General features: G+C 36.7%; 1 protein-coding gene across 15 annotated transcripts in view; it reads right to left on the bottom strand.

Annotated features, from left to right (window-relative positions):
• Positions 1 to 26557, bottom strand: part of GRIP1 (glutamate receptor interacting protein 1) — a 728793-nt gene that overhangs the window by 153572 nt on the left and 548664 nt on the right. For all 15 annotated transcript variants that reach the window (XM_059080546.2, XM_067009696.1, XM_067009704.1 and 12 more), the window contains 4 exons: positions 26397 to 26542; positions 19339 to 19422; positions 6467 to 6542; positions 4045 to 4190 (listed from right to left, as the gene is read on the bottom strand). In XM_059080546.2, coding sequence (XP_058936529.1) covers positions 4045 to 4190; positions 6467 to 6542; positions 19339 to 19422; positions 26397 to 26542 — 452 coding nt within the window. The remainder of the gene's footprint in view (positions 1 to 4044; positions 4191 to 6466; positions 6543 to 19338; positions 19423 to 26396; positions 26543 to 26557) is intronic.

The following is a 26557-nucleotide window of genomic DNA, read 5'->3' on the forward strand; positions in this document are numbered from 1 at the left end:
AGCTTGACAGGGTAAATATCATTATTCTTATTTTATAGAAGTAAAAGATGATATGAAGAAATGAAATCATTGAGTCTAATATCTAGGGAGATTGGTAAAAGGAAAGATTAGTTAATATTTGATGAACAATAATTCTAATTGAAAGTATCCTATATTCTGATTTTCTAAGGTACCATTTTTACTTCTTTCCACAAATTGTCATTCTCAATTATCTGACCTTATCTATACCTAATCCCATTTTAACCCTGTTTTAGAAAAACAGGATTGAAACAAGCAAGAAGGACAAAACAGAGAGGAAAGGATAATAATTACAGGGGAATACTGAAAACAATCCAAGTAAGACAATTAGAATAAAGAAGGGTATCGACAAGTGAGAAACCGAGAATAGAGTATAAAAAAAATAATTGGGAGGCTAGAAAGGGAAGGAGAAAGAAAGGAAGACAGATCGTGAGGAACACAGTGGGAGAGAAAAGGCTGAGATCAAGTAACTAAGTGCAAGAGAGTTGAATGGAAGAGAAGAGAGAAAAAGGAATTTAAAAAGATATAAAAAACCCAAATCAAAGTCTGCTCATTTGCTGTATAAAGTTAGTAACACTTAGAATGATACAATAAATGTAGTATGCAGATAAATAATTTTCCAAAAATGTGTCTTTTTATGATAATAAGAGCTCTTATACTAAGACTTTCAATTCAAAAGTCCTATCCTGAAATCTGGTGTGAAACTAGATACAATCAGACTAGCTAGCCCAGATGTCGAGTCCAGTATATTTAACAACTTAAGGTATGATTTAAAAAATCAGTAGGCATGTGATAGATTCTTTATTAAATAATCCAGAGATATTAGGTAACTTTAGAAAAAAGTAATATTTATATCCTAAGAAAAATACTATATCCAAATTTTAAAAAAAGGAAATTTGATACATCAGAAAGGGCAAATAAACTACTAAGAAGAGTTTTTACAAAAAACTGATAAGAACTAATATCCTTAAAATACAAATAGTTACACAAATCAATAAAAAAAAAAAAACTAAGAGCACCTCCAATAGAAAAATGAATACAGGTAATAAGCAGACAATAGGAGATGAAAATGGCCAGCGTTCATACAAAAAAACATTTAGTTGCACTAGAAATTTTTTTTAAAAAGTAAATTAAAATATAAATGCAATTTTTACTTAACAAATCAGAAAGATTAAAACCAATACTATTCAATGTTGTATCTGGTGCTCTGTTGAGACAGGTATACTTAAAACATTGCTGGTAGTAATATATTATAAAATAGTATAACCTTTCTGGAGGACAATTGGAATTATGTATCAAATATTTAAAAAAGAAGTATGCCCTTCGACTTAATGAAGTCAGATACACAGACAAAGATTTGGGTAAAAGGATATTCATTCCAGTTATCTATAATAGCAGTCTGTTGGAAGATGGTTATGTAAATACAGAATTTATTTTTGGGTGTGGTATAAAGTAGGAGATTAACTGAATTTTTTCCCATGTGGCTAACTAATTGACCCAGTATCATTTACTGACTAGCTCAACCATTCCCCACTGATGTAAGACTATACCTCTGCTTACATATCTGTAGTGGTCTGTCTGTGGCATTTGATTCTCTTCCACTGGGTTCTTTATTACCTCATGTAAATATTACATAGACTTAATGGCACAATTTTAGAATGAGTCTTGATATTGGGTAGAACAAGTTTCTCTGATTTCATATCGTTTCAAAAACATTTTGGCTGTTTTCCCCCTCACTTTTCGTACTCTGTGTATGTTTTAGAAACAGCTTATTAAAGTCCTCCAAAGATCCTTCTGGGATTCTGAATAGAATTTATGGATGCATTTGAAAGAAATGATATATTTTAGATATTAAGACTTCCCACCCAAGTTCATGATGTAGGTCTTCATTTATTTAAGTATTCTTTATGTATATGCATATCTGTATCTATATCAATATCTATATCTAATGGGAAGATACAACTTTTGTTGTATTTATTCCTTATAGGAACCTTATTGTTTTATTATTATTATAAATGGTATATTAAAAATTAACTTTCTGGTTTTGGCTGGTATATAGAAATGTAACTGATTTTTGTATACTGATCTTATATCTAGCAACTTAGAGAAACTTTTAATGAGTTTCCTTCCTGATGGCACTTTCCCCTATATTAGGGGGATATCTGAGAACTCTGATGTATGAAAACTGTCAGGCATGATTCAGAATGTGAATGTGAGTAGGGAAAAAGGAAGACAGGTGAGTCATCCTCTCCCCTCCTGACTCTGGTAATAATGAGATATGGAGGACTCTCCTCTGAAATGGTGCCCAGCTCCAGGGGGCGAGCCCTTGTCTCTCTGAGGTGGGCTGCTCAGAACTTACGAACTGTTGCTGTATTTAGTTTGGGAACTGGTTCCTTCTCATCCTTCAGGTTTTAGCCTACCTGTCACCTCTTCACTGACTCCTGATTGGCATCTGTCAACCCTCACCTGTGCCTGCCCTTATCTCCGATTACAGAATCCAGTTCATGTCTTTCATGGTAGGTAATGATCACTTTCTGAGTGTTTATTTGTTTGGTCATGTTCCTGTTTACTGTCTCTCCTCGTCAACTGCAAACTTCATAAGCGCAGAGACCAGGTCTGTTTTGTTTATTTCTGTACTCTTGGTACCTGTCACTTAGCTTAAATATTTAAAAAAATATATTTGTAGACTGAATGAGTTAAATATGTCAAACATCTGCTTCAATTTTTAATGCTAATAATAAATTGGATCATCAGTTAAAATATATCTTACTTGTATAATTTTATTTTATCTTTCTAACTGCCTTTTAAAATAGGCACTGTTGGTCTCCATGTGACAAATGAGGTAACTAAGGCACAGGGAAATAAGTAACATGGTCCAAACTAATAGCTAGAAATCAGTAGAATTGAAAACAGAACCCAAATCATCTAACTCAAAAGCCATATAAAACAATAAAAAGAGAAAGAAAAAAGGGAGAAAGACAAGACAAGAGAAAGGAAGAATAGAGGGAGAAAAGTTCATTCATTCCTGACCTTTCCATCTTAAGGGCATATCATACCACTTATTCTGATAAGAACTCCTTAACTCACACTTGAAGTCTTTTAGGAAGCCTCATACCTCTCAAAGACATTTCAGGCCAGTAGACAGATTAAGAATACATTCAAGCAACACTGTTCTACGTGAATCATATAGAGCGGGAAATAAAGGAGTTTGCAGTTACAGAATAAGTGTTTTTTTCTTGGCTACCTTTTACCAGGACAAAACTTGCTGGTAAAGTCAGGCACAAAATTAATTCTGATAATTGTAAGAAGTATTTACAACATGATTTAAGTTTCAATTTCAGGTTCCAATTCATTCTCTCATAATTTATCTGCCTTAGTCAACTTTACACAAAACTTTGGCTCTCTCTTCACAATGAAAAGCCACGTGAGAATATCTTTCCATTTGTACTACAGTTGAGAGGGTAGAAACAGAATTACTTTCTATTGGAATCATTATTTCAAGAAAGAATATTGTACTCAACTTCCATTTTAATCAATGATACTGTTTGCCCCCTTTCCTTTCTTTGTCCCTAAGTCTGATGATAAAATGGTAATTTCCATTAATTCTGATCAGCAGGCTTCACTCTGTGATGTAACAAGAAGGAAAGGAATCCCCTACTGTTTCCAGTCTCCATGTAGTAAAAGAAAAAGTACTAGCCCTTAAGTTAATAATACCACTTCTGTGATTTGGAGGGGGAAAACACTTTCCTGCCAAAGGGTAATCCATGTATAAGAGCTGATTGCTAGGTGAAACACACTGACAGAATGAGATGTTATCATAGACTCTATCAACACAAGAATTCAAAATCGCTGAGAAGTACTTCTCACCTCTTTCTGAACTCAAACAGAGTAATATGGTATTGATGAAATTCTGTCTGCTACAGGAGGACATAATAGTTCATTCTTAATCCAAAGTGGTTTATCAGGGATGGACAGTGACATGATGTAGAGCTTAGTTAGAGATCCCAACCTCAGGATCCGACATACCCATGACCGAGACATCATATTCGATCAGCAGCGTCGCTTCTTGTCCACACTGTTTGAGAATACTCATGGCCTCAGCATGTGTGGTTCCAAGAAGCCGAATTCCATCCACACTGAGCAACCTATCACCAGGTTTGATTGTGCCCTCTCTGAAGGGAGAATAAACAAATAGTCATTAATTTAGCATCATGGGGCTTAGCACTAATAGTCACTTAGCCAAAGAGGCTCTTTCACACACATTCTACCACCTATCCCATTTGCATTTCCTTTTAAGCATCAAGTGTGACATTAAGAGAGTAAAGAGGTAACCCTGACCAGAAAGTTGCTGCAATATGAAAATCAGTAATAAGAAAATAACTACACATTAGCAAATAACCAGGTCACCCAGGATGAACTCTGGGTTGTAAAAGTAATAAAGGCACATTTTATCTTTTCTAGGTTTTTGCCAAAATGTCTAAAATTGATTTATTAGAGCCCAGGAAATAGCACTCACCTATTTTCCCAAAGCAAGGTGAGCAGAAAAGTCTGCTGATTTCATTCAATTTATCACCAGTGAACCCAAGCTGGATAGGGAATGCTGGTGAAAAATTTCCCTAGTCTGTAAATTTTCCTACTGATTTATAAGGCCATTTGACGATCATTAAATTGATTCAGTCTCACATTCAATGGAAAAGGCAGGCAAATACTATTCTCCCTTCTGTGGCCATAGACACGCAAGGCACTGGGAGAAGATGCCTCAGGACAGTAATGACACCACTAAAATGTAGCCAGAGAGGCTACCAGATTATAACCCTCCTGCCTCAGGGAGGGTCAATGAAGATAAGAAAATCAAATGCAGGGATTACAAGTTTAGGATTTGGAAAGAATAAAAATGCTGTCTTAAATATCTTTCACCCAGTAACTCTCTATGTATTTTGACTCTAAATTTTTATCTTAAATTCTTAGATTTCCTTTAGTCCTCCATTAATTTGGTAATACGTTGCTCACAAACTAGTAGCCTGCTCCTGACATTTCTGTCAACTCCAACTCTAAAATGTTACTAAGAAATAGAAATATTTTCATTTGCTTCAGGAAGAATAATTCACAAGAAAAGGCATGAGAAGGAAAAAAAAACCAGCAAAATTTCCTTGGAAATTTCGACTTTGTATTATCCTCTGCAAAGGCAAATACACTTTAGTGCAGAGGAGAACCCAATGTCTTCATATTTTCTCATTTTATATTAAACACTGACTTAAAAAAAAAAACTGAGCTAACAGTATGAGCTTTGAAGGAAAATAAATCTGAATGCCTATCCTAGCTGGCAAGTCATTTACCCATACTGGGCCTCAGTTTTGTCACCTGTAAATCTGGATAAAAATACCTGATTTAGTGGGTGGTTGTGAAGATAAAATAATTTCTGCCAAGTACTGAGCACAGTTCCTGGCCCATGGTGGTCACTCAACAAGCAGTATTTATTATTACTATTATTATTTCGAGTGTTTAAGAAAGGTTTTTAAAAATCCATCCTAGGCTGAAACACAGTGCTGAGTCAGGGGTAATCAGTGCATTTTCCTCCTCTCCTTCAACTATATCTAGTGGCAGGCATTCTGTTCCCTACCATTAAGGAGCAGACTTTTGCTGTGGGAAATTAATACAAAGATAAGCATCTCTTGAGACACCTAAGTTGTGAGTTTACTTGGGACCCCCAAGGTTTATTGTAGGAAAGCTGAAGGAGCTTCTTTCAGATATTCAAATTAGCCAGGAAGAGAATGCTCTAAACACTAACACTGACAATATTCCTTCCCTTTTACTAAAAGTCGCTTCTATTCTGACATACATAATCATCATCAAAGGGTGATAATCATGATAAGGACATTGGCAATAGTAAGAGTCAGAGAACACCACCACCTGTCTTTTCAGGTTAGGATATTACCAATTGGAGAGGATGCATTTCAAGGACCTGCTGTTAAAGGGCCAGCTGCCTTTTATTTTTTTATAATTAATTTTTATTAGAGTATAATTGCCTTTACAATGTTGTGTTAGTTTCTACTGTACAGAAAAGTGAATCAGCTATACATATATATATATCCCCTCTTTTTTGGATTTCCTTCCAGTATGAAAGGCCTCCTGCAAGGCACCATAGATCTCTAATCTTTGATAAAACAAAAAACCTTGAAAGGTACGCATTATCATCTACATTTTACAGTTGGAGGGAACGGAGCTTAGAACTGTTAAGTCATTTGTCAAAAACATAGGGAAGCAAGCACTGAATCTGGAGTCAAACTTTCTTCTGATTCTGCAGCCTGAACTCTTGCTTTTTCACATTCCAACATATTTACTTAATACCTATCTGTTACTATGAAATTTCTAATTCATCAACTTCTATGCCAAAGTCTCCAGCTTTATTTAATCTATTTGGATAGTGACACAGAAAGATGAAGTTTACCTGTCAGCAGGCCCTCCAGGACGAACACATGTTATTACAACCGGACGAGATTTATTTCTATCATCATGTGCTCCCCCTAGCAAAGAAAAGGAATATGGCTCAAAAAATGCTCTCACTGCTGCCATTAAAAAATTCACTTACAAAATGCCAGCTGAGAAACTGAAATATATTTTATTGTTGTATGGAGGAATACATATAATGTTTCCTTCTGGCACATAATAAACTTAAAAATCACTCATTTTATATAGAATATATTGTTAAAGTCAACATTTCTCCTTCTCTCAATAAATATATGGCTGAAATTGGGGTGAGATATAAAATGTTTAACAACTACTGTGATAAGAGCATCAAATAATTATAAATACTAGCCCAATTGGAACAGCTGCTGGTTATAAACAAAGTGTAGGTGGGCATATTTGGTGTCAATCAACCTGGGCTGTTATACTGGTGAGTCTACAACCTGACATGAAGCAAAAACTAAAGGGAAAAAAAAATCCAAATATTAAAAAAAGGAAAAATTCAAGTGGCTGAAGTGGCCTCCATTAAAAACAGGGTGTTCAAAATATTAGTGCATTCTAAAAGCATTACATTTTTAGTACCCAGCACATTTTTTAACGTTTTTATTGGAGTATAATTGCTTTACAGTGGTGTGTTGGTTTCTGCTTTATAACAAAGTGAATCAGTTATACATATACATATATCCCCATATCTCTTCCCTCTTGCGTCTCCCTCCCACCCTCCCTATCCCACCCTTCCAGGTGGTCACAAAGCACTGAGCTGATCTCCCTGTGCTATGCGGCTGCTTCCCACTAGCTATCTTTTTTACATTTGGTAGTGTAAATATGTCCATATATATACTACCACTCTCTCACTTTGTCCCAGCTTACCCTTCCCCTTCCCCATGTCCTCAAGTCCATTCTCTAGTAGGTCTGTGTCTTTATTCCCATCTTGCCCTGAGGTTCTTCAGGACCTTTTTTTTTTTTTTTTTAAGTTCCATATATATGTGTTAGCATATGGTATTTTTCTCTTTCTGATTTACTTCACTCTGTATGACAGACTCTAGGTCCATCCACCTCACTATAAATAACTCAATTTCGTTTCTTTTTATGGCTGAGTAATATTCCATTGTATATATGTGCCACATCTTCTTTATCCATTCATCTGTTGCTGGACACTTAGGTTGCTTCCATGTCCTGGCTATTGTAAATAGAGTTGCAATGAACATTGTAGTATCCCCCACATTTGATGTGGGTTTTTAAAATTAATTAATTAATTAATTAATTTCTAGCTGTGTTGGGTCTTCATTGCTGTGCACGGGCTTTCTCTAGTTGAGGTGAGCTGGGGCAACTCTTTGTTGTGGTGCGTGGTCTTCTCATTGCAGTGGCTTCTCTTGTTGTGGAGCATGGGCTCTAGGCGAGCAGGCTTCAGTAGTTGTGGCTTGCATATGCTAGAGCGCAGGCTCAGTAGCTGTGGTGCACGGGCTTAGGGGCTCCGTGGCATGTGGGATCTTCCTGGACTAGGGCTTGAACCCGTGTTCCCTGCATTGGCAGGTGGATTCTTAACTGCTGCGCCACCAGGGAAGTCCCTGATGTGTTTTGATGTTACATTTTACATCTTTTTATTTTGTAACCCTTAACAAATTTTTGTAGTTATAGCTAATTTTATTACTTCTGTCTTTTAACCTTCATACTAACTTTATAAGTGGTTGATCCACTACCTTTACCATATATTTGACTTTACCAGTGAGATTTTTTTTTCATATATTTTCTTATTTATATTTAGGGCCATTTTTTCTCAGCTTAAAGATGTCCCTAAAGGGACATTTCTTGTAAGGCCAGTTTAGTGGTAATGAACTACTTTTGCTTTTGTTTGTCTGGAAAACTCTTTATCTCTCCTTCAATTCTGAAAGTTAACCTTGCCAGGTAGAGTATTCTTGGAAGTTTTTTCCTTTTAGCACCTTGAATATATCATGTCACTCCCTTTTGGCCTGAAAATTTTCTGCTGAAAAATCAGTTGATAGTCTTACGGGAGTTCCCTTGTATATAACTTTGGATGATTTCTACTACCTTGTCTTCCAGGTCACTGATCTGTTCTGCTGTTTCAACTACTTTGCTACTGAATCCCTCTAGTGTATTTTTCAGTTCAGTTATTGTACTCTTCAGCTTTATGACTTCTGTTTGGTTCTTTCTTATGTGTTCTTTCTCTTTGTTGAAGTCCTCACTGTGTTCTTCATTCTTCTCCTGAGTTGGGTGAGCATCTTTATGACCATTACTTTGAACTCTTTATCAGGTAAATTACTTATCTCCATTTCATTAGGGTTTTTTTTTTCCCCCTGAAGTTTTATCCTGTTCCTTTATTTGGAACATTTTCTTCTGTTTCCTCATTTTGCTTGACTCTCTGTGTTTGTTTTGATGTATTATGCAAAACAGCCATCTCTCAGTCTTCAAAGATTGTACCAGTCTTGATGTGGCCCTTTCATAATTTCTTGGGGAGTAGGAATTCAGCTGTTTCTGGGGTTCTTTTCAGAGTAAACTGTTTTATGTGTAGCTGTATGTTTGTTGTGTCTGTGGGAGGAACTGAGTTCAGGATCTTTCTACCCAGCCATCTTGAACCACCCTCTATCCATTTCCACTTTCTTGTTGTTTGTGTGACATGATTTCCTCATACATCACCATCCTGGCTGCCTATCTGGATAGTCTCCAGTTTGCCAGTAGTTGATAAATATGAATGTTACCATCATATGACATATTTTTGGGTTTTTTTTTGAATTTTATTTTATTTTTTATACAGCATGTTCTTATTAGTTATCTATTTTATACATATTAGTGTGTATATGTCAATCCCAATCTCCCAATTCATCCCACCACCACCACCCCTCACCCCCTTGCTTTTCCCCTTTGGTGTCCATACGTTTGTTCTCTACATCTGTGTCTCTATTTCCGCCTTGCATACTGGTTCATGTGTACCATTTCTCTAGATTCAACATATATGCATTAGTATACAATATTTGTTTTTCTCTCTGACTTACTTCACTCAGTATGACAGTCTCTAGGTCCATCCACATCCCCACAAATGACCCAATTTCATTCCTTTTTATGGCTAATATTCCATTGTATATATGTATCACATCTCCTTTATCCATTCATCTGTCAAAGGGCATTTAGGTTGCTTCCATGACCTGGCTATTGTAAACAGTTCTGCAATGAACATTGGGGTGCATGTGTCTTTTTGAATATGGTTTTCTCTGGGTATATGCCCAGTAGTGGGATTGCTGGGTCATATGGTAGTGCTATTTTTCGTTTTTTTTTTTTTTTTTTTTTTTTGCGGTATGCGGGCCTCTCACTGCTGTGGCCTCTCCCGTTGCGGAGCACAGGCTCCGGACGCGCAGGCCTAGCAGCCATGGCTCACGGGCTTAGTTGCTCCGCGGCATGTGGGATCTTCCCGGACCAGGGCATGAACCCGTGTCCCCTGCATCGGCAGGCGGATTCTCAACCACTGCGCCACCAGGGAAGCCCTATTTTTCGTTTTTTAAGGAACCTCCATAGTGCCCTCCATAGTGGCTGTATCAATTTACATTCCCAGCAACAGTGCAAGAGGGTTCCCTTTTCTCCACACCCTCTCCAGCATTTATTGTCCGTAGATTTTCTGATGATGCCCATTCTAAGTGGTGTAAGGTGATACCTCATTGTAGTTTTGATTTGCATTTCTCTAATAATTGGTGATGTTGAGCAGCTTTTCATGTGCCTCTTGGCCATTAATATGTCTTCTTTGGAGAGATGTTTATTTAGGTCTTCTGCCCATTGTTTGATTGGGTTGTTTGTTTTTTAATACTGAGCTGAATGAGCTGTTTATATATTTTGGAGATTAATCCTTTCTCCGTTGATTCATTTGCAAATATTTTCTCCCATTGTGAGGGGTGTCTTTTCATTTTATTTATGGTTTCCTTTGCTGTGCAAAAGCTTTTAAGTTTCATTAGGTCCCATTTGTTTATTTTTGTTTTTATTTCCATTACTCTAAGAGGTGGGTCAAAAAAGATCTTGCTGTGATTTATGTCAATAGGAAGTTCTTCCTATGTTTTCCTCTAAGAGGTTTATAGTGTCTGGTCTTACATTTAGGTCTTTAATTCATTTTGAGTTTATTTTTGTGTATGGTGTTAGGGAGTGTTCTAATTTCATTCTTTTACATGTAGCTGTCCAGTTTTCCCAGCACCACTTATTGAAGAGACTGTCTTTTCTCCACTGTATATCCTTGCCTCCTTTGTCATAGATTAGTTCACCATAGGTGTGTGGGCTTATCTCTGGGCTTTGTATGCTGTTCCATTGATCTATATTTCTGTTTTTGTCCCAGTACCATATTGTCTTGATTACTGTAGCTTTGTAGTATAGTCTGAAGGCAGGGCGTCTGATTCCTCCAGCTCCATTTTTATCCCTCAAGATTGCTTTGGCTATTTGGGGTCTTTTGTGTCTCCATACAAATTTTAAGATTCTTTGTTCTAGTTCTATAAAAACTGCCATTGGTAATTTGATAGGGATTGCATTGAATCTGTAGATTGCTTTGGGTACTGCAGTCATTTTCACAATGTTGATTCTTCCAGTCTAAGAATGTGGTATATCTCCCCATCTGTTTGTGTCATCTTGGATTTCTTTCATCAGCATCTTAGAGTTTTCTGAGTACAGGTCTTTTACCTCCTTAGGTAAGTTTATTCATAGGTATATTATTCTTGTTGTTGCAATGCTGAATGGGATTGTTTCCTTAATTTCTCTTTCTGATGTTTCATTGTTAGTGTATAGGAATGCAAGAGATTTCTGTGCATTAATTTTGTGTCCTGCAACTTTACCAAATTCATTGATTAGCTCTAGTAGTTTTCTGGTGGCATCTTTAGGATTATCTATGTATAGTATCATGTCATCTGCAAACAGTGACAGTTTTACTTCTTATTATCCAAATTTGTATTCCTTTTATTTCTTTTTCTTCTCTGATTGCCATGGCTAGTAGTTCCAAAACTATGTTGAATAATAGTGGTGAGAGAGGACATCCTTGTCTTGTTCCTGATCTTAGTGGAAATGGTTTCAATTTTTCATCAAGAATGATGTTTGCTCTGGGTTTGTTGTATATGGTCTTTATTATGTTGAGGTAGGTTCCCTCTGTGCCCATTTTCTGGACAGTTTTTATCATAAATGAATGTTGAATTGTGTGAAAAGCTTTTCCTGCATCCATTGAGATGATTATGTGGTTTTTATTCTTCAATTTGTTAATATGATATTTCACATTGATTGATTTGTGTATATTGAAGAATCCTTGCATCCCTGGGATAAATCCCACTTGATCATGGTGTATGATCCTTTTAATGTGTTGTTGGATTCTGTTTGCTGGTATTTTTTTGAGGATTTTTGCATCTATATTCATCAGTGATACTGGTCTGTATTTTTTTTTTTTTTTTGTAGTATCTTTGTATGGTTTTGGAATCTGGGTGATGGTGGCATTGTAGAATGAGTTTGGGAGTGTTTCTTCCTCTGAAATTTTTTGGAAGAGTTTGCAAAGGATGGCTGTTAACTCTTTTCTAAATGTTTGATAGAATTCACCTGTGAAGGCATCTGGTAGTGGACTTTTGTTTGTTGGAAGATTATTTTAAAAAATTTATTCATTTAATTAACTAATTTATTTTTGGCTGCATTGGGTCTTTGTTGCTGTGCACAGGCTTTCTCTAGTTTCAATGAGTGGGGGCTACTTTTCATCATGGTGCACAGGCTTCTCATTGAGGTGGCATCTCTTGTTGCAGAGCACAGGCTCTAGGTGCATGGGCTTCAGTAGTTGTGGCATGTGGGCTCAGTAGTTGTGGCTCATGGGCTTCAGAATGCAGGCTCAGTAGTTGTGGCATATGGGCTTAGTTGCTCTGTGGCATGTGGGATCTTCCCAAACCAGGGCTTGAACCCCTGTCTCCTGCATTGGCAGGCTGATTCTTTTTTTTTTTTTTTTTTTTTTTTTTGTGGTATGCAGGCCTCTCACTGTTGTGGCCTCTCCCGTTGAGGAGCACAGGCTCCAGACGCGCAGGCTCAGCGGCAATGGCTCATGGGCATAGGCACTCCACTGCATGTGGGATCTTCCCAGACTGGGGCACAAACCTGTGTTCCCTGCATCGGCAGGCGGACTCTCAACCACTGCGCCACCAGGGAAGCCGCAGGCTGGTTTCTTAATCACTGCACCACCAGGGAAGCTGTTGGAAGATTTTAATTACAGTTTCAATTTCATTACTTATGATTGGTCTGTTCATATTTTCTATTTCTTCCTGGTTCAGTCTAGGAAGGTTATAACTTTCTAAGAATTTGTCCATTTCTTCAAGTTTGTCCATTTTTTTGGCATAGAGCTGCTTGTAGTCATCTCATGATGCTTTGTATTTCTGCAGTGTCTATTGTAACATCTCTTTTTTCATTTCTAATTTTATTGATTGGAGTCCTCTCCCTCTTTTTCGTTTTTTTTAACCAACAAGGTGAAATTTAAATTTATTTATTTATTTATCTATTTTGGGCTGTGTTGGGTCTTTGTTTCTGTGCCAGGGCTTTCTGTAGTTGTGGCAAGCAGGGGTCACTCATCATTGCAGTGAGCGGGCCTCTCACTATCATGGCCTCTCTTGTTGCGGAACACAGGCTCCCAATGCGCAGGCTCAATAGTTGTGGCTCCCAGGCCTAGTTGCTCCACCGCATGTGGGATCTTCCCAGACCAGGGCTCGAACCCGTGTCCCCTGCATTAGCAGGCAGCTTCTCAACCACTGTGCCAAGAGGGGAGCCCCTCCCTCTTTTTCTTGATGAGCCTGGCTAAAGGTTTATCAATTTTGTTTATCTTCTCAAAGAACCAGCTTTTAGTTTTATTGATCTTTGCTTCTATTTCATTTATTTCTGCTCTCATCTTTATGATTTCTTTCCTTCTACTCACTTTGGGTTTTGTTTGTTCTTCTTTCTCTAGTTCCTTTAGGTGTAAGGTTACATTGTTTATTTGAGATGTTTCTTGAGGTAGGATTGTATTGCTACAAACTTCCCTCTTAGAACTGCTTTTGCTGCATACCATAGGTTTTGGATCATCATGTTTTCATATTCATTTGTCTCTAGGTATTTTTTGACTTCCTCTTTGACTTCCTCAGTGATCTCTTGATTATTCAGTAACATATTGTTTAGCCTCCATGTGTTTGTGATTTTTACGTGTTTTTCCCTGTAATTTATTTCTAATCTCATAGCGTAGTGGTCAGAAAAGATGCTTGATATGATTTCAATTTTCTTAAATTTACCAAGGCTTCATTTGTGACCCAAGATGTGACCTATCCTGGAGAATGTTCTGTGTGCACTTGAGAAGAAAGTGTAATCTGCTGTTTTCGGATTGAATGTGCTATAAATATCAATTAGATATATCTGGTCTGTTGTGTCATTTAAAGCTTGTGTTTCCTTATAAATTTTCTGTCTGGATGGTCTGTCTTTTGGTGTAAGTGAGGTGTTAAAGTCCCTCACTATCACTGTGTTACTGTCAGTTTCCTCTTTAATAGCTGTTAGCATTTGCCTTATGTATTGAGGTGCTCCTATGTTGGGTGCATATTTATTTATAATTGTTATATCTTCTTCTTGGATTGATCCCTTCATCATTATGTAGTGTCCTTCCTTGTCTCTTGTAACATTCTTTATTTTAAAGTCTATTTCATCTGATATGAGTACTGATACTCCAGCTTTGTTTGATTTTTTTTTTTTTTTTTTGATTTCAGCTTTGTTTGATTTCAATTTGTATGGAATATCTTTTTCCATCCCCTCACTTTCAGTCTGTATGTGTCCCTAGGTCTGAAGTGGGTCTCTTGTAGACCACATATATACAGGTCTTGTTTTTTTATCCATTCAGCGAGCCTGTGTCTTTTTGTTGGAGCATTTAATCCATTTACTTTTATGGTAATTATCGATATGTATGTTCCTGTTACCATTATCTTAATTGTTTTGGGTTTGTTTTTGTAGGTCCTTTTCCTCTCTTGTGTTTCCCACTTAGAGAAGTTCCTTTAGCATTTGTTATAGAGCTGGTTTGGTGGTGCTGAATTCTTTTAGCTTTTGCTTGTCTGTAAAGCTTTTGTTTTCTCCATAGAATCTGAATGAGATCCTTGCCAGCTAGAGTAATCTTGGTTGTAGGTTCTTCCCTTTCATCACTTTAAATATATCATGCTACTCCCTCCTAGCTTGTAGAGTTTCTGCTGAGAAATCAGCTGTTAACCTTATGGGAGTTCCCTTATATGTTATTTGTCGTTTTCCCCTTGTTGATTTTAATAACTTTTGCTTGTCTTTAATTTTTGCCAATTTGATTACTATGTGTTTTGGCATGTTTCTCCTTGGGTTTATCCTGTATGGGACTCTCTCTGCGCTTCCTGGACTTGGGTGGCTATTTCCTTTCTCATGTTAGGGAAGTTTTCAACTATAATCTCTTCAAATATTTTCTCGGCTCCTTTCTGTCTCTCTTCTCCTTCTGGGACCCCTATATTGCGAATGTTGGTGCATTTAATGTTGTCCCAGAGGTCTCAGGCTGTCTTCATTTCTTTTCATTCTTTTTTCTTTTTTCTGTTACGCGGCAGCGAATTCCACCATTCTGTCTTCCAGGTCACTTATCTGTTCTTCTGCCTCGGTTATTGATTCCTTCTAGTGTATTTTTCATTTTATTTATTTTATTTTTCATCTGTTTGTTCTTTAATTCTTTTAGGTCTTTGTTAAACATTTCTTCCATCTTCTCAATCTTTACCTCCATTCTTTTTCCAAGGTCCTGGATCACTTTCACTATCATTATTCTGAATTCTTTTTCTGGAAGGTTGCCTGTCATCACTTCATTTAGTTGTTTTTCTGGGTTTTATCATGTTCCTTCATCTGGTATATAGCCCTCTGCCTTTTCATTTTGTCTTTCTTTCTGTAAATGTGGTTTTCGTTCCACATGCTGCAGGATTGTAGTTCTTCTTGCTTCTGCTGTCTACCCTCTCACCATCATGTAACATTTAATGTTTGTCTGGTAGAACAGAGTGCCATTTCCCAAATTTGGCACTGGTAAAGAGGTCAGCTTAAAGAACCTAACCTAAGAGAAAATTTAAAAGGCATTCACTGTTCTTGATGAAAGCAAATGCTTCCTTTATGTTCATTGCTATTACAAGAGATTTATTCAGTCTGCGTGCCTGGTAAAAGCTCTATTTCAGTATTTTATTTCTTTTAATCAATTTGATGGCTTCTTTTAAAATTCTTCCTTAATTAAAAAAGAAAATTCAGAATTTTTTCAGAAAAATCATTTTTAAAATGAAAATCATGGTGATAAGTTACAGCACATGTTTAACCATATGTATATAAAAACCATTACGTAACTTCTGTTTTGCAAGGTGATCATAACAAGATAGGTGTACTTTCTCCTGAGGGGTATTGACTTAGAAGAGGAAAGGGGCTGAAGACAGCAAGAAACCTTTCCATTATTTTGATTTGGAGGTCCAAATACAAGTATGTAACAGTGAATACATGTTAAAGTGTGAGAGAGATAACTCTAAATTTATTGATATGTGACACTTTGTCATTATTTGAAATAATGAGCCAAGTTTAGTTTGTGTTTCACTTACGTTCTAGATGTTTGGAGCTGTAAAACCTAATAAAGACCACTCAGAGACCAGTGGTATTTTCAATCCTGGTTGCCCATTAACATGACCCACCTGGCATGCTATTAGAAAAATATCAATGCCAGGGACACAATGCAGACCAAATCTGAATATTGGCCTCCATATGTTATATGAGTATACATACCTACAATTTTATAGTTGAGAACGACTAGAGAAATTTCCTCATCCAAAGTGAAAAGCAAATTAGTGGCAGAGTGATTTTTCCATTTAAAAAAAAAATTTATCACAATTTTTTTCGTCTATTTAAAAATTTTTTTATTGGAGTATAGTTGATTTACAATGTTGTGTTAGTTTCTGCTCTATAGCAAAGTATCTCCACTCCTTTTTAGATACTCTTTCCAAATAGGTCATTACAGAGTATTAAGTAGAGTTCCCTGTGCTCTACAGTAGGTCCTTATTAGTTATCCATTTTATATATAGTAGTGTGTATATTTCAATCCCAAACTCCCAATTTATCCCTCCCTCCCTTCCCCCCCCAGTAACCATAAGTCTGTTTTCTACATCTGTGACTCTCTTTCTGTTTTATAAATAAGTTCATTGATTTTTCCTGTTAACCTAAACCATCTTCTGGCTTGGTGGCAAAGGAATTAACAGAAATCTAACTCACCATGATTTAGGCCAGAACATCATTTTTCATTTTATGGGTACAAGTTTCTATTGTTTGGGCAGTGAAGGTGTTTGGATCTGTGACATACAGCATTAGAAACGTAATTCCATTCATCAGCTAAAAGCCTGGTTTTTTGTTAAAAGATCCATCCTAATTGGGTAAGAAGAAATTCTCCAGCACTAAATGAATATGCTTCATCTGTAATATCTTCCCCTCCCTCCTCCCTGAATGTCCTGGTATTCCCCATTCATCTAAGTTAAGCTCAAATCCCATCTATGCCATAATGTTTTACCTGCCATGATAGCATTTATCCACAGTACTTTCTTATTCTGCAACTGTTTGCGATTAACCAATAACTCTTAAGGGATGGGCAATGGCCACCTTTTGAGCAAGAAAACCCTCCAGATGGGCCTCAAATTGATTTGAAAATATAAGTTCTTTACTTATTTTCATTAAAAATTATGTAAAATTTGACACATTTTTATGTTCAACTGACATACTAAGGGAGTTATTAAAACCTACAAAAATTTAGTACTCATAAACTAAAATTGGCTTATTATTACTAAGGTTTTAAAACCAGTACAATACCAAGAAGTCTGATGTCCACACAAATCTAGGCCTCATTCATTCATTAATGAATGAATAAATTCCATTTATTAAGTGCCTACCATGTACTAGGTAGGAGTCTAGGCTCATATTAAAAAAATTCTTACTATGCATGCATACATGGATATTTGAAATTCCTGCCAGGAAGGACATTTGTTAGCATCATATCATCAGTTGTCTTGAGATGGCTGTAGATTGCAATTGCTTCTATTCTTTTTAGTTCTTAAGTGATAAATTACTGTTGGTTTAGCTCTTTCATTAGCAATTTGATTTTTTATTGATTAACCATACATACATACAGCAGCTAGTGATGAATATCTGCACCAGCAGTATTTTTTACTGCAGCATTTCAATAATCAGGCTTGTAGGCATGTGATTCAATATGCCTCTCTTTCATATTTATATTTCAAAACCAGATTTGTATATACCACCCTCCAAGCTAAAATTATTTGTACACTGACTTTTCATTATATTCATCTAGTTTTTTTGCACAGAAGTTTGAAAATGGTTTAAGGTAAATAATCTTGGGGTCCGTCGCTCCACCTAAATGTAGGACTTGGTTAGAAAAGTGTAATAACTACTGGTCTAAACCACTCCATGGGTTCCTAGTTGCCTGTTTTCTCTAATATTCATTTGGGCACTTTATCAACTGATGTCTTAAATTCACTGGACTGTAATCTCCTGTAGATAGGGGTCTTGTCTCATGACTCCATAGTACTCTGCCTGATGCTGACATGTTGACATGCCCTTAATGAATATTTGATTGATTGATTTTCTAAATGATTCACACAGAATTGAATCTAATGCCCAAAGCCCAGTCATTAAGGCAAGTCTGTATAAGTGAACACATCTGTTTTATTCCTTGATGCACGTACATTTATTAAGATGCTTAATTAATCTTAATTAATGTCTTAATAATTTTGATAGAATTTTGACTCTGGTGAAGTACAAAATGTAATAGGTAAAAACAAATTAAAAAATCAAGAAATGTTAAAAAATTCCTGATGCTTACCTAGTTCCCTATTGAACCTCATTGTCATACTAGGAATTATGAGTTATTAATGTATGTGTAGTGTTTCTTTAATATATTTATTTATTTAGTTTTGGCTGTGTTGGGTCTTTGTTGCTATGCGTGGGCTTTCTCTAGTTGTGGCGAGGGGGGGCTACTCTTCATTGCAGTGCACGGGCTTCTCACTGGGGTGGCTTCTCTTGTTGCAGAGCACGGGCTCTAGGGTGCGCGGGCTTAAGTAGTTGTGGCACGCAGGCTCAGTGGTTGTGGCTCACGGGCTTAGCTGCTCCGCGACATGTGGGATCTTCCTGGACCAGGGCTCGAATCCATGTCCCCTGCATTGGCAGGTGGATTCTTAACCACTGCACCACCAGGGAAGTCCCTTGTATGTGTAATCTTTAAGGGATGAAATTACTAATAAGAAAACTAAAATAATAAAAGCCAGAATTACAGCTCAGAATTAATGGTTTTGTAGACAAGTTGGAGTCACCTGACATTTTTATTATTCATATCATTCCAAAATAAGATGAATTGAGCTGATGCACACCAGGTGGAAGCTATAGTAACAAGATGCATTTTAGGAGAAAACAATTTAAACAAAGTTACTTAATCCTAGTGCTTAAATCATATCATCCATATTCATCAACATTTTTGACTCAGTGATATAGAATAGTATAAAATGGAAGACAAAAGACATGTTGACAAGTCACAAATCAGTAGGATGACTGTGAGTTCACAAGGTTTACAAATAATGGCTTCTTGTTCTGTATTAACAAACTGGAATAAATTAGCTAGATCATTTGGATTCCACTTTGATTCCCAATTACTGCTTTATTTCTTTAAAGAAAAATGGGTGCAAATATTATAATGTGACTTTAGGCACTGAAAACATCAGTTTTTCTTAGGATGACTTTCTAGTTCACTCCCAGTATTTCACTGACAAATTCTCTAAGAATATCTGTTAGTTCTATTTTCTAACCGCCACCTACCTCGTATTACAAAACCAAAGGTATTGCCTTCTTTATGTAACGTGACCTCCACTGTTCGGAAAATAACACTCGATCCTTGAACAGCTGAATGCAGGAAAGAGAGAGGAAATATAAGTCTTACATCATAATAACATCTCTGGATTTTTTGATAGGCATAAAATACTACAGATCCCTTGTTGCAAATAATTCTTGTTGAGTAATAAAACAGTAAAAAAAATCTGTTTTTAAAGAAAATGTTACAAAAAATAATTGGAATGACATACAAATACCATAAAATAGTCATGTGCATAAATGACTTATATAGGTCCAGGTGGAATCAAAATCAGAGATACTTCCTTTCCGTCTGTGTAGCCAGTTTTTAGACAGAGCATAATATTCACATTGTTAAAATTCTATGTAACAAGAGAGACAATCTTCATATGATAAATAGAATTGTTTTCCCTTTGTATAATGCAAAAATAATACGATTTTTATAAAACTTATGAAATTATTGTCTTTATATTTATTTTTGCAGCTAGCACAAGAAGGAAAGGTATTACTCTCAGATTACCATTAATAGGTTAAGCTGATGCAAATTGATTTTCTGACATGATGCATAGCAATTAAACAAAGACACCAGCAACCTGAATGTAACTTGGAGAGAAAAAGAAATTCGAAGTACATTCAAAATATTATTACTGACTAATAAAATAAAGATCTACTTAATTTTACTTGATACTATCATGCTTAGGTTGTGTTTGCCTGGTTATTGCTCTCATTTCACAAAATGAAATTCCATTGCCAAGTTGCTATCTCTAATTACATTATACACTAGGGGATAAGTTATATGAAGTTATATGAATAGTAACTAAACTACTCTTTAAGACTGTTTTTTCAAGAAACTAGTGAGTAATTCTGATTATACAGTATACTCTTGCTAGATTTAAAAAAATATTTTATCATTATGGATACAAGGATATTTTTATTCATGGAGACAAGGGCTGGCAATCTATAGAATTTGATGGTCTTAGCTCCTGTCTTGAATTTGTACAGTGATGTCTAATTGTCTAAGGCTGTGTTCATTATAAATGACACATTTTTTACATTGTTACTAGATCCTGAAGGGCTTATTACATCAAGCTGTCAACAAGAAACATATAGACAGAATTTAAAGGTATCTTTGAAAAGAAAGTTTCTTGCCATTGACAGAAATAGGAAGTAATTTTAATTAAGCATTAATTATAATTATTTTTTAATTATCAGAAATTCTGAATCCTCAAAGGAATGGACATGATTATGAAAAGTACACAGTTAAATTCACAAAACTGCACACAGCCAGCTAGGACATAAAGTACAATAAGAATTTGGATCTGCTAAAGAAACAACATAAACCTACAGCTGAACAAAATGTTTTGGTATGCTGCTGATTTAATTAAATGTCATATTCTTGCTATCAGGGGAATTTCAGTTTATTCAAATCAGTTAGGAACAGTGCATACAAATAGCTGAAAGTGTTGAGGTACAGTTTTAATTACATGTAAAAAACTGAGTTCAAACCAAATGTTTTCTTATTTCCATGACCCAACAAGCCACTTGAAGAAACTGGTTAAGAACATGATCTTTCTGTTCTATTAAGGAAAAGATATGGAGAGAAATAATTAACGAGCATCTACTGTATGCAAGGACCTCTGCAAAGTGGTTTACAAATTTTATTTCATTTAATAATTAAATCAACTTTCAATTATGTACAACCAAATTCTAATTCTGGGCCACCTGTCCTTGTTGGCTGAGTGTCTGTTCTGGGGATGCAAAGCACTGTAATTTCAATTTTGCTTGAACTAAATCTTGCTGACCATAAAATCTTACAAACAAATCTAAAGTCAATATAAGGACTTCGGGGATTATCTACAGCTTCAGATTATCCACACTATTGCTGTTCATCATTTACAAAGATAAATGGGAATGTTGACTACATTTTAATATATTTAATGAAATAGATTTGGTCTTTATAATTTATATTTGCATGACTGGCTCTTGGCGACTGGGTTTTCATATTCAGCACCAGACATTCTGTTTGGCCACGTGAATTTTACTCGTTACTTTACATGTGTGTATGTGGACACAGAGAACCAATTAAAGGGCTTACCCAAAAAATCAAACTGGGCACAGAGGAAGGCTAGGTAGAAACCAATTTTATAATGCAAAAATACTCCTCCCTAGTATTTTAGTTGTACTGTTGTCCCTTGTTTCTATATGTGCATATGCATATACTTCTATAACATAAAGTGACATTCTCTGTTTTACTATGGTGGATTTGGTTTTTCTAAATTATCAATATATACTATTTCCCATAGGAGAATAGGAGTTGTGCACTTTCCCACCTCATTATATTGGGTTTGCACAGCTGACTTGTTTTAGCCAATGGGGTGTTAAGACACATGAGCAGAGTCTGGAAATGTGCTCCTGTGATTGAGCTTGTCTTGTTTTCCCTCTGCCACTGCCACAGGAAGAGCTTCCCCTGGGTAGCTGATGCTTCTTTCAGACTACATCCCAGAATGAACCTTGGGGAGGAGACCTGGGACGCCCACCACACCGCACCTCCCCATCATATCATCATCATCTTCATCATCACCATCATCATCTATCATCTGTCTATCTTTCTTAGAATTAGAAATGAGAAGTAAAAAGGCTGTCACAGGGACATGATTTAACACATTTATTTGAATTAAGGAAGCATTCCTTCCAGTAAAAAGCTAGTCTGATTTAGCTGATGGTTTACGGTGAGGACCGCCTTTGACAAAAAGACTCTGTGGCAGACATTTTCCATAAAACAAATGAGGTAAATCTGTAGCTCCAAGGTTTGAATGGAAATGGTATTCAAAGATGTATAAAATAAACATCATGCTAAAAATTATATCCTATCCAACTACTGAAGTTTATCATAAAGAATTTTAGGTGTGAATTATGTAAGATTTCAAAATTCTTTAGGGGTTATGAGACCAAAAAATTTGAAGGCACTCCTCTAGACCAACTTTGAACACGCTAATACTCAAGATACAGCCTGGTAACGTTCTCTCTAAATACTGTCTCAAAACACCACATAATTTTAGAGTCAAAAAGAACTTTAGAGCTCATGAAGATCGACTATTTCATTTTCACTAAGAAACTGAATCTCAGAAAAGGTAAGTGGCTTGCCCAAGGTCAAAGTTCCATTTTTCTTCTATCAGATCTCTGTCTCTGTACAATTCTCTCTCTCTTTCTCTCTCACTCTCTCTCTCTCTCTCTCTCTCTCTCTCTCACACACACACACACACACACACACACACCTTCCTCCAATTCCTTCTGGACTCTGGGATTGGCTGAGCCTCAGAATGCTGTGATTGTTGAGAGAGTTATAGTCTTGGCCTCGAGTGGCCTACCTTTCATCAGGCAGCTCTCCTCCCGGGCCCTCACTGCTGCTGGCTTACTCCTGCTCTGGGTGTCTAAGCTCAGTGAAAGGGAGGTTTATTAATCCCTTCAACCTCCCTGAACTCACAGATCTTATCAATTTATCTAACATAATAGAAGGAGACAGAGATAATCCTTGGCGAATAGACCTCTTCTATCTGATTTCTACCACAAAATTCACACTTTTGTGTTTAAAAATATTTTCTCTTTTTCCATCAGCTTTACTGTGTGAGGGAGGAAAAGCTGGTATAATCACCAACCCCTGAATATTTCTGATCCCCACCCTCTCCTCTTTAACCCTACTAATGCTATAGTTATTCAGGATATTACCTCTCTTTTGGGAAATTATAACAGCCTTGGGGCTTATAGCCTCTGATCTGTTCTCCATTTGACCTCTTAAAATAAGTCTAAAAACCCTGATCTGATGATGCTGTTCCTTGGCCTTAAAAGCTTTTAAAGGCTCCTTATTGCCCACTTGACACCATCCACACTCTACCCACATGGCTTATAAGGCCCTCCTTCACTTGGTTCCTGTTTACCTCACTGGCCTCATCCCTCTCCAGGCCCTCTCTTTCCCTTTGTGTTCCAGCAACTCCAAACCGTTTGCAGTTTAACCTACGTACTGGACTATCTTCTTACCTCCTTGCCATATCCTGTGCCTAGAATGTTCGTCTTCCTACTGGACCTACTCCTTCAAATCTACCCTGAAATCCCCAGCTCTGGATTATCTGGATTTGCTGGATAATACTCAGCAAATCTCCACTGTTGGCCTCACCCTGAGAGCTATACTAAGAGTTCCTTTTAGGAAGAGGTTGTGTTTTATTGATATTCATCTATCCACTAGAATACAAATGCTTAATCAAAGAGCATTAGCTCTAGATATTTGACTCCTCTTAACTCCTTAGCAGTGGTTTAAGATAGTGATTTCAAAGCAAACTGACTTTAAGCTCAAGAAAACTCAGTACTTTCAGTGTAGTAGTAGTAGTAGTAATAATAATAATAATAATGGTAATAAAGGCTAAGACGAACTATGGCTTAGTGAGTATGTGCTTATAATCTAAATACTTTACAGGATTATAGCCTTGAATTCTTACAAAAATTCTACATCCATTATAGTTGTTTTATAGCTGAGAAACCTACGGATCAGAGAACTTAAATAAAATGCCCAAAGTCACAAAGCTAGAAAGGGACAAAACATTTACTAGCGACACAGCCCAAGCTCTCAACACTCTATTTTACTGCCTGCTCTTAATGAAAATGAAAAACATTGTAGCAAGGTTTCAGAACACAGATTCCAATGGATTTTGTTGTAAAAGCACCATTAGATTTTCAGTGTTAGATTTTATGTTAAGAATAAGAACTTATTGGTATGTACACTCACTCTCTGAGTGCTGTCATCTGGTCCCAAAGCTTCAAACACCATCTATAGTCCCATTACTCTTAAATTTACATTTCTAGTCCAGATCTTTCTCCCAAATGCCAAACCGTATCTCCAGCTCTCGTCTTGATATTTTCTCTCAGCATGGCAAATAGGTCCCTTAACTGTAGCGTTTCAAACAACAAACTACTGATCTTCTCCTCGCAAGTCAGCTCTGCCTGCATTCTTACCCACCCCCGTTAATGGCAACTCCATCCTTCCAGTTACTCAGACTCAAAACCTCCTGTGGGCCTTCACTCCTCTCTTTCTGCACAACCCACATTAAATTCATGAAATCCTGTTGGCTCTATCTTCAAAATAGGTGAGGAATATGAGTGCTTGTCACCATCTCTACCACCATCTTTTATCTGAATCACTGCAATAGTCCTCCAAACTTCTACCCTTGTCCCTGCAGTCTATTCTCAACACAGCAGCTAGAGGAGCCTCTGAAAACATACATCAGATCATGTCACTCCTCTGCCCCAAATCATACAATGCCTTCCTGCATCACTTAGAGCAAAACTTAAGGCCCCTCAATGGCCTACACAGATGCTCCTATCCTTTACACTTCAGACCACCTCCTCCCACTTCTCTGCATGCTTACTCTGCTCCAGCACATCACCCTTCTTAATGTTTCCAGAACAATGCCAGATATGTTCCTGCTTTTGATCTTAGCACTGGCTTTTCCTTCTTTCTGGAACTCTTTTCCCCCAGAAATCCATACAGCTAACTTCCTCACCTCCTTCAAGTAGCTGAGTAATGTTACTTTCTCAATGAAGCTGTTCCTAACCACTCTATTTAAAATTGCAATCCTATCCCCAGACCAGCACTCTCAACACCCCTCCTTGCTTTATTTTCTTTTTCCCACAGCATTCATAACCCATAACATTCATACAACATACAGCTGACCCTTGAACAACATGGGTTTGACCTGCATGGGTCCATGTATATGTGGATTTTTTTTCCATAGTAAACACCACAGTACTGCACTATACCTGGTTGGTTGAATCTGCAGATATGGAAGAACCTTGGTTTTGGAGGAACCACATATGTGGAGGGCCAACTATAAGTTATGCATTGATTTTCAACTGCGTGGAGGGCTGGCACCCCTAACCGCCTCGTTGTTCAAGGGTCAATTTTAATTAACTTATTTACTGTGGTTTTATTTTAATATCTGTCTTCGCCTGCTAGAATATAAATTCCACCAATGTACTTTGTGGGGACTGGAACATAGTAATGCCAATAAGTCATTGCTAAATGAATTATTATCGGTTAGTAATAATCAGTCTGAGTTCTCAGTAGTACAGAAGAGCAAAGAGCTGACTTTGATGCCTACTAATTTGGGAAAGATATTTAACTTAAGTCTCTGTAAATGAGAATAATAATGAAAATAATGCCTATCTTACAGTTTTGATTGATTTATATATTTATTATTTAACAAAAAATTTTATAGTGTCGGGCACTGTCCTAAATGCTATACAAATACTAACTCATTTAATCCTCATAACAGATCTGTGAGTAATACCATAGATTACTAATATCATCCCCATTTTTCAGATGTGCAAACTGAAACACAAGAAGCTTAAGTAACTTTCTCAAAGGCATGTAGCTAGTAAAAGTTGGAGCTGGGATTTAACTGGCTATTTGACATCAAAGTTCAGCTCTGTTATGCTGACTTTCTTTGTGGTGAGGATTTAAGTGTACCAATAAAAGGGGCGCCTTATAATGCTGGACATTTAGTAAGCTCTCAAAATATGTTGGCTGTGCTTTTATTATGTCTATTATTATTACTCAACAAAGTATTCTGATTCTATTTTCATGCTTCAGAAATGAACATAACTATACAAGAATCAATAGAAATCACATTAAACATGCTTTTCCTAAACTCAGTCACTAAGTACAAAGCCTGGATGGAACTTAATGCACAGAATTTATAAATATGTGGACAGTTTATTAAAATAGCTTAAGTACAATTATGATGTTCACAGATGGCCGTAATGAAACATGGAGTCCTAGATAATTGCATCATTATTTATGCTCTTTTACATTCTTCCTGAGTAGGCTATAGCAATTCAGATAAGTTTTAAATATTAAGAAACTACACTCTACCATTCTTGTAATAAGACAGTGATGGTAAAAGGGAAAAAGATAGGAACCAATAGTTTTAGGCCAAAACGTGGTGCAGCTGTTCTGCCCCTGGCTTGTGATGACTTACAGACTGGCGGCAGCTCATACTCAACTTCAAGAACCACTCTTTCCCCGACATTCTTCAGTAAGCTGATGATCTCATCGTGGCGGAATTTGGCCAGGTTGATGCCATTCACTGCTTTGATATAGTCACCCACATCCAGCTGATCACTTCTGCAAAACAGAGAA

Source organism: Kogia breviceps, chromosome 12 (assembly GCF_026419965.1).
Source record: "Kogia breviceps isolate mKogBre1 chromosome 12, mKogBre1 haplotype 1, whole genome shotgun sequence".
In the NCBI taxonomy this organism is placed as follows: Eukaryota; Metazoa; Chordata; class Mammalia; order Artiodactyla; family Physeteridae; genus Kogia; species Kogia breviceps.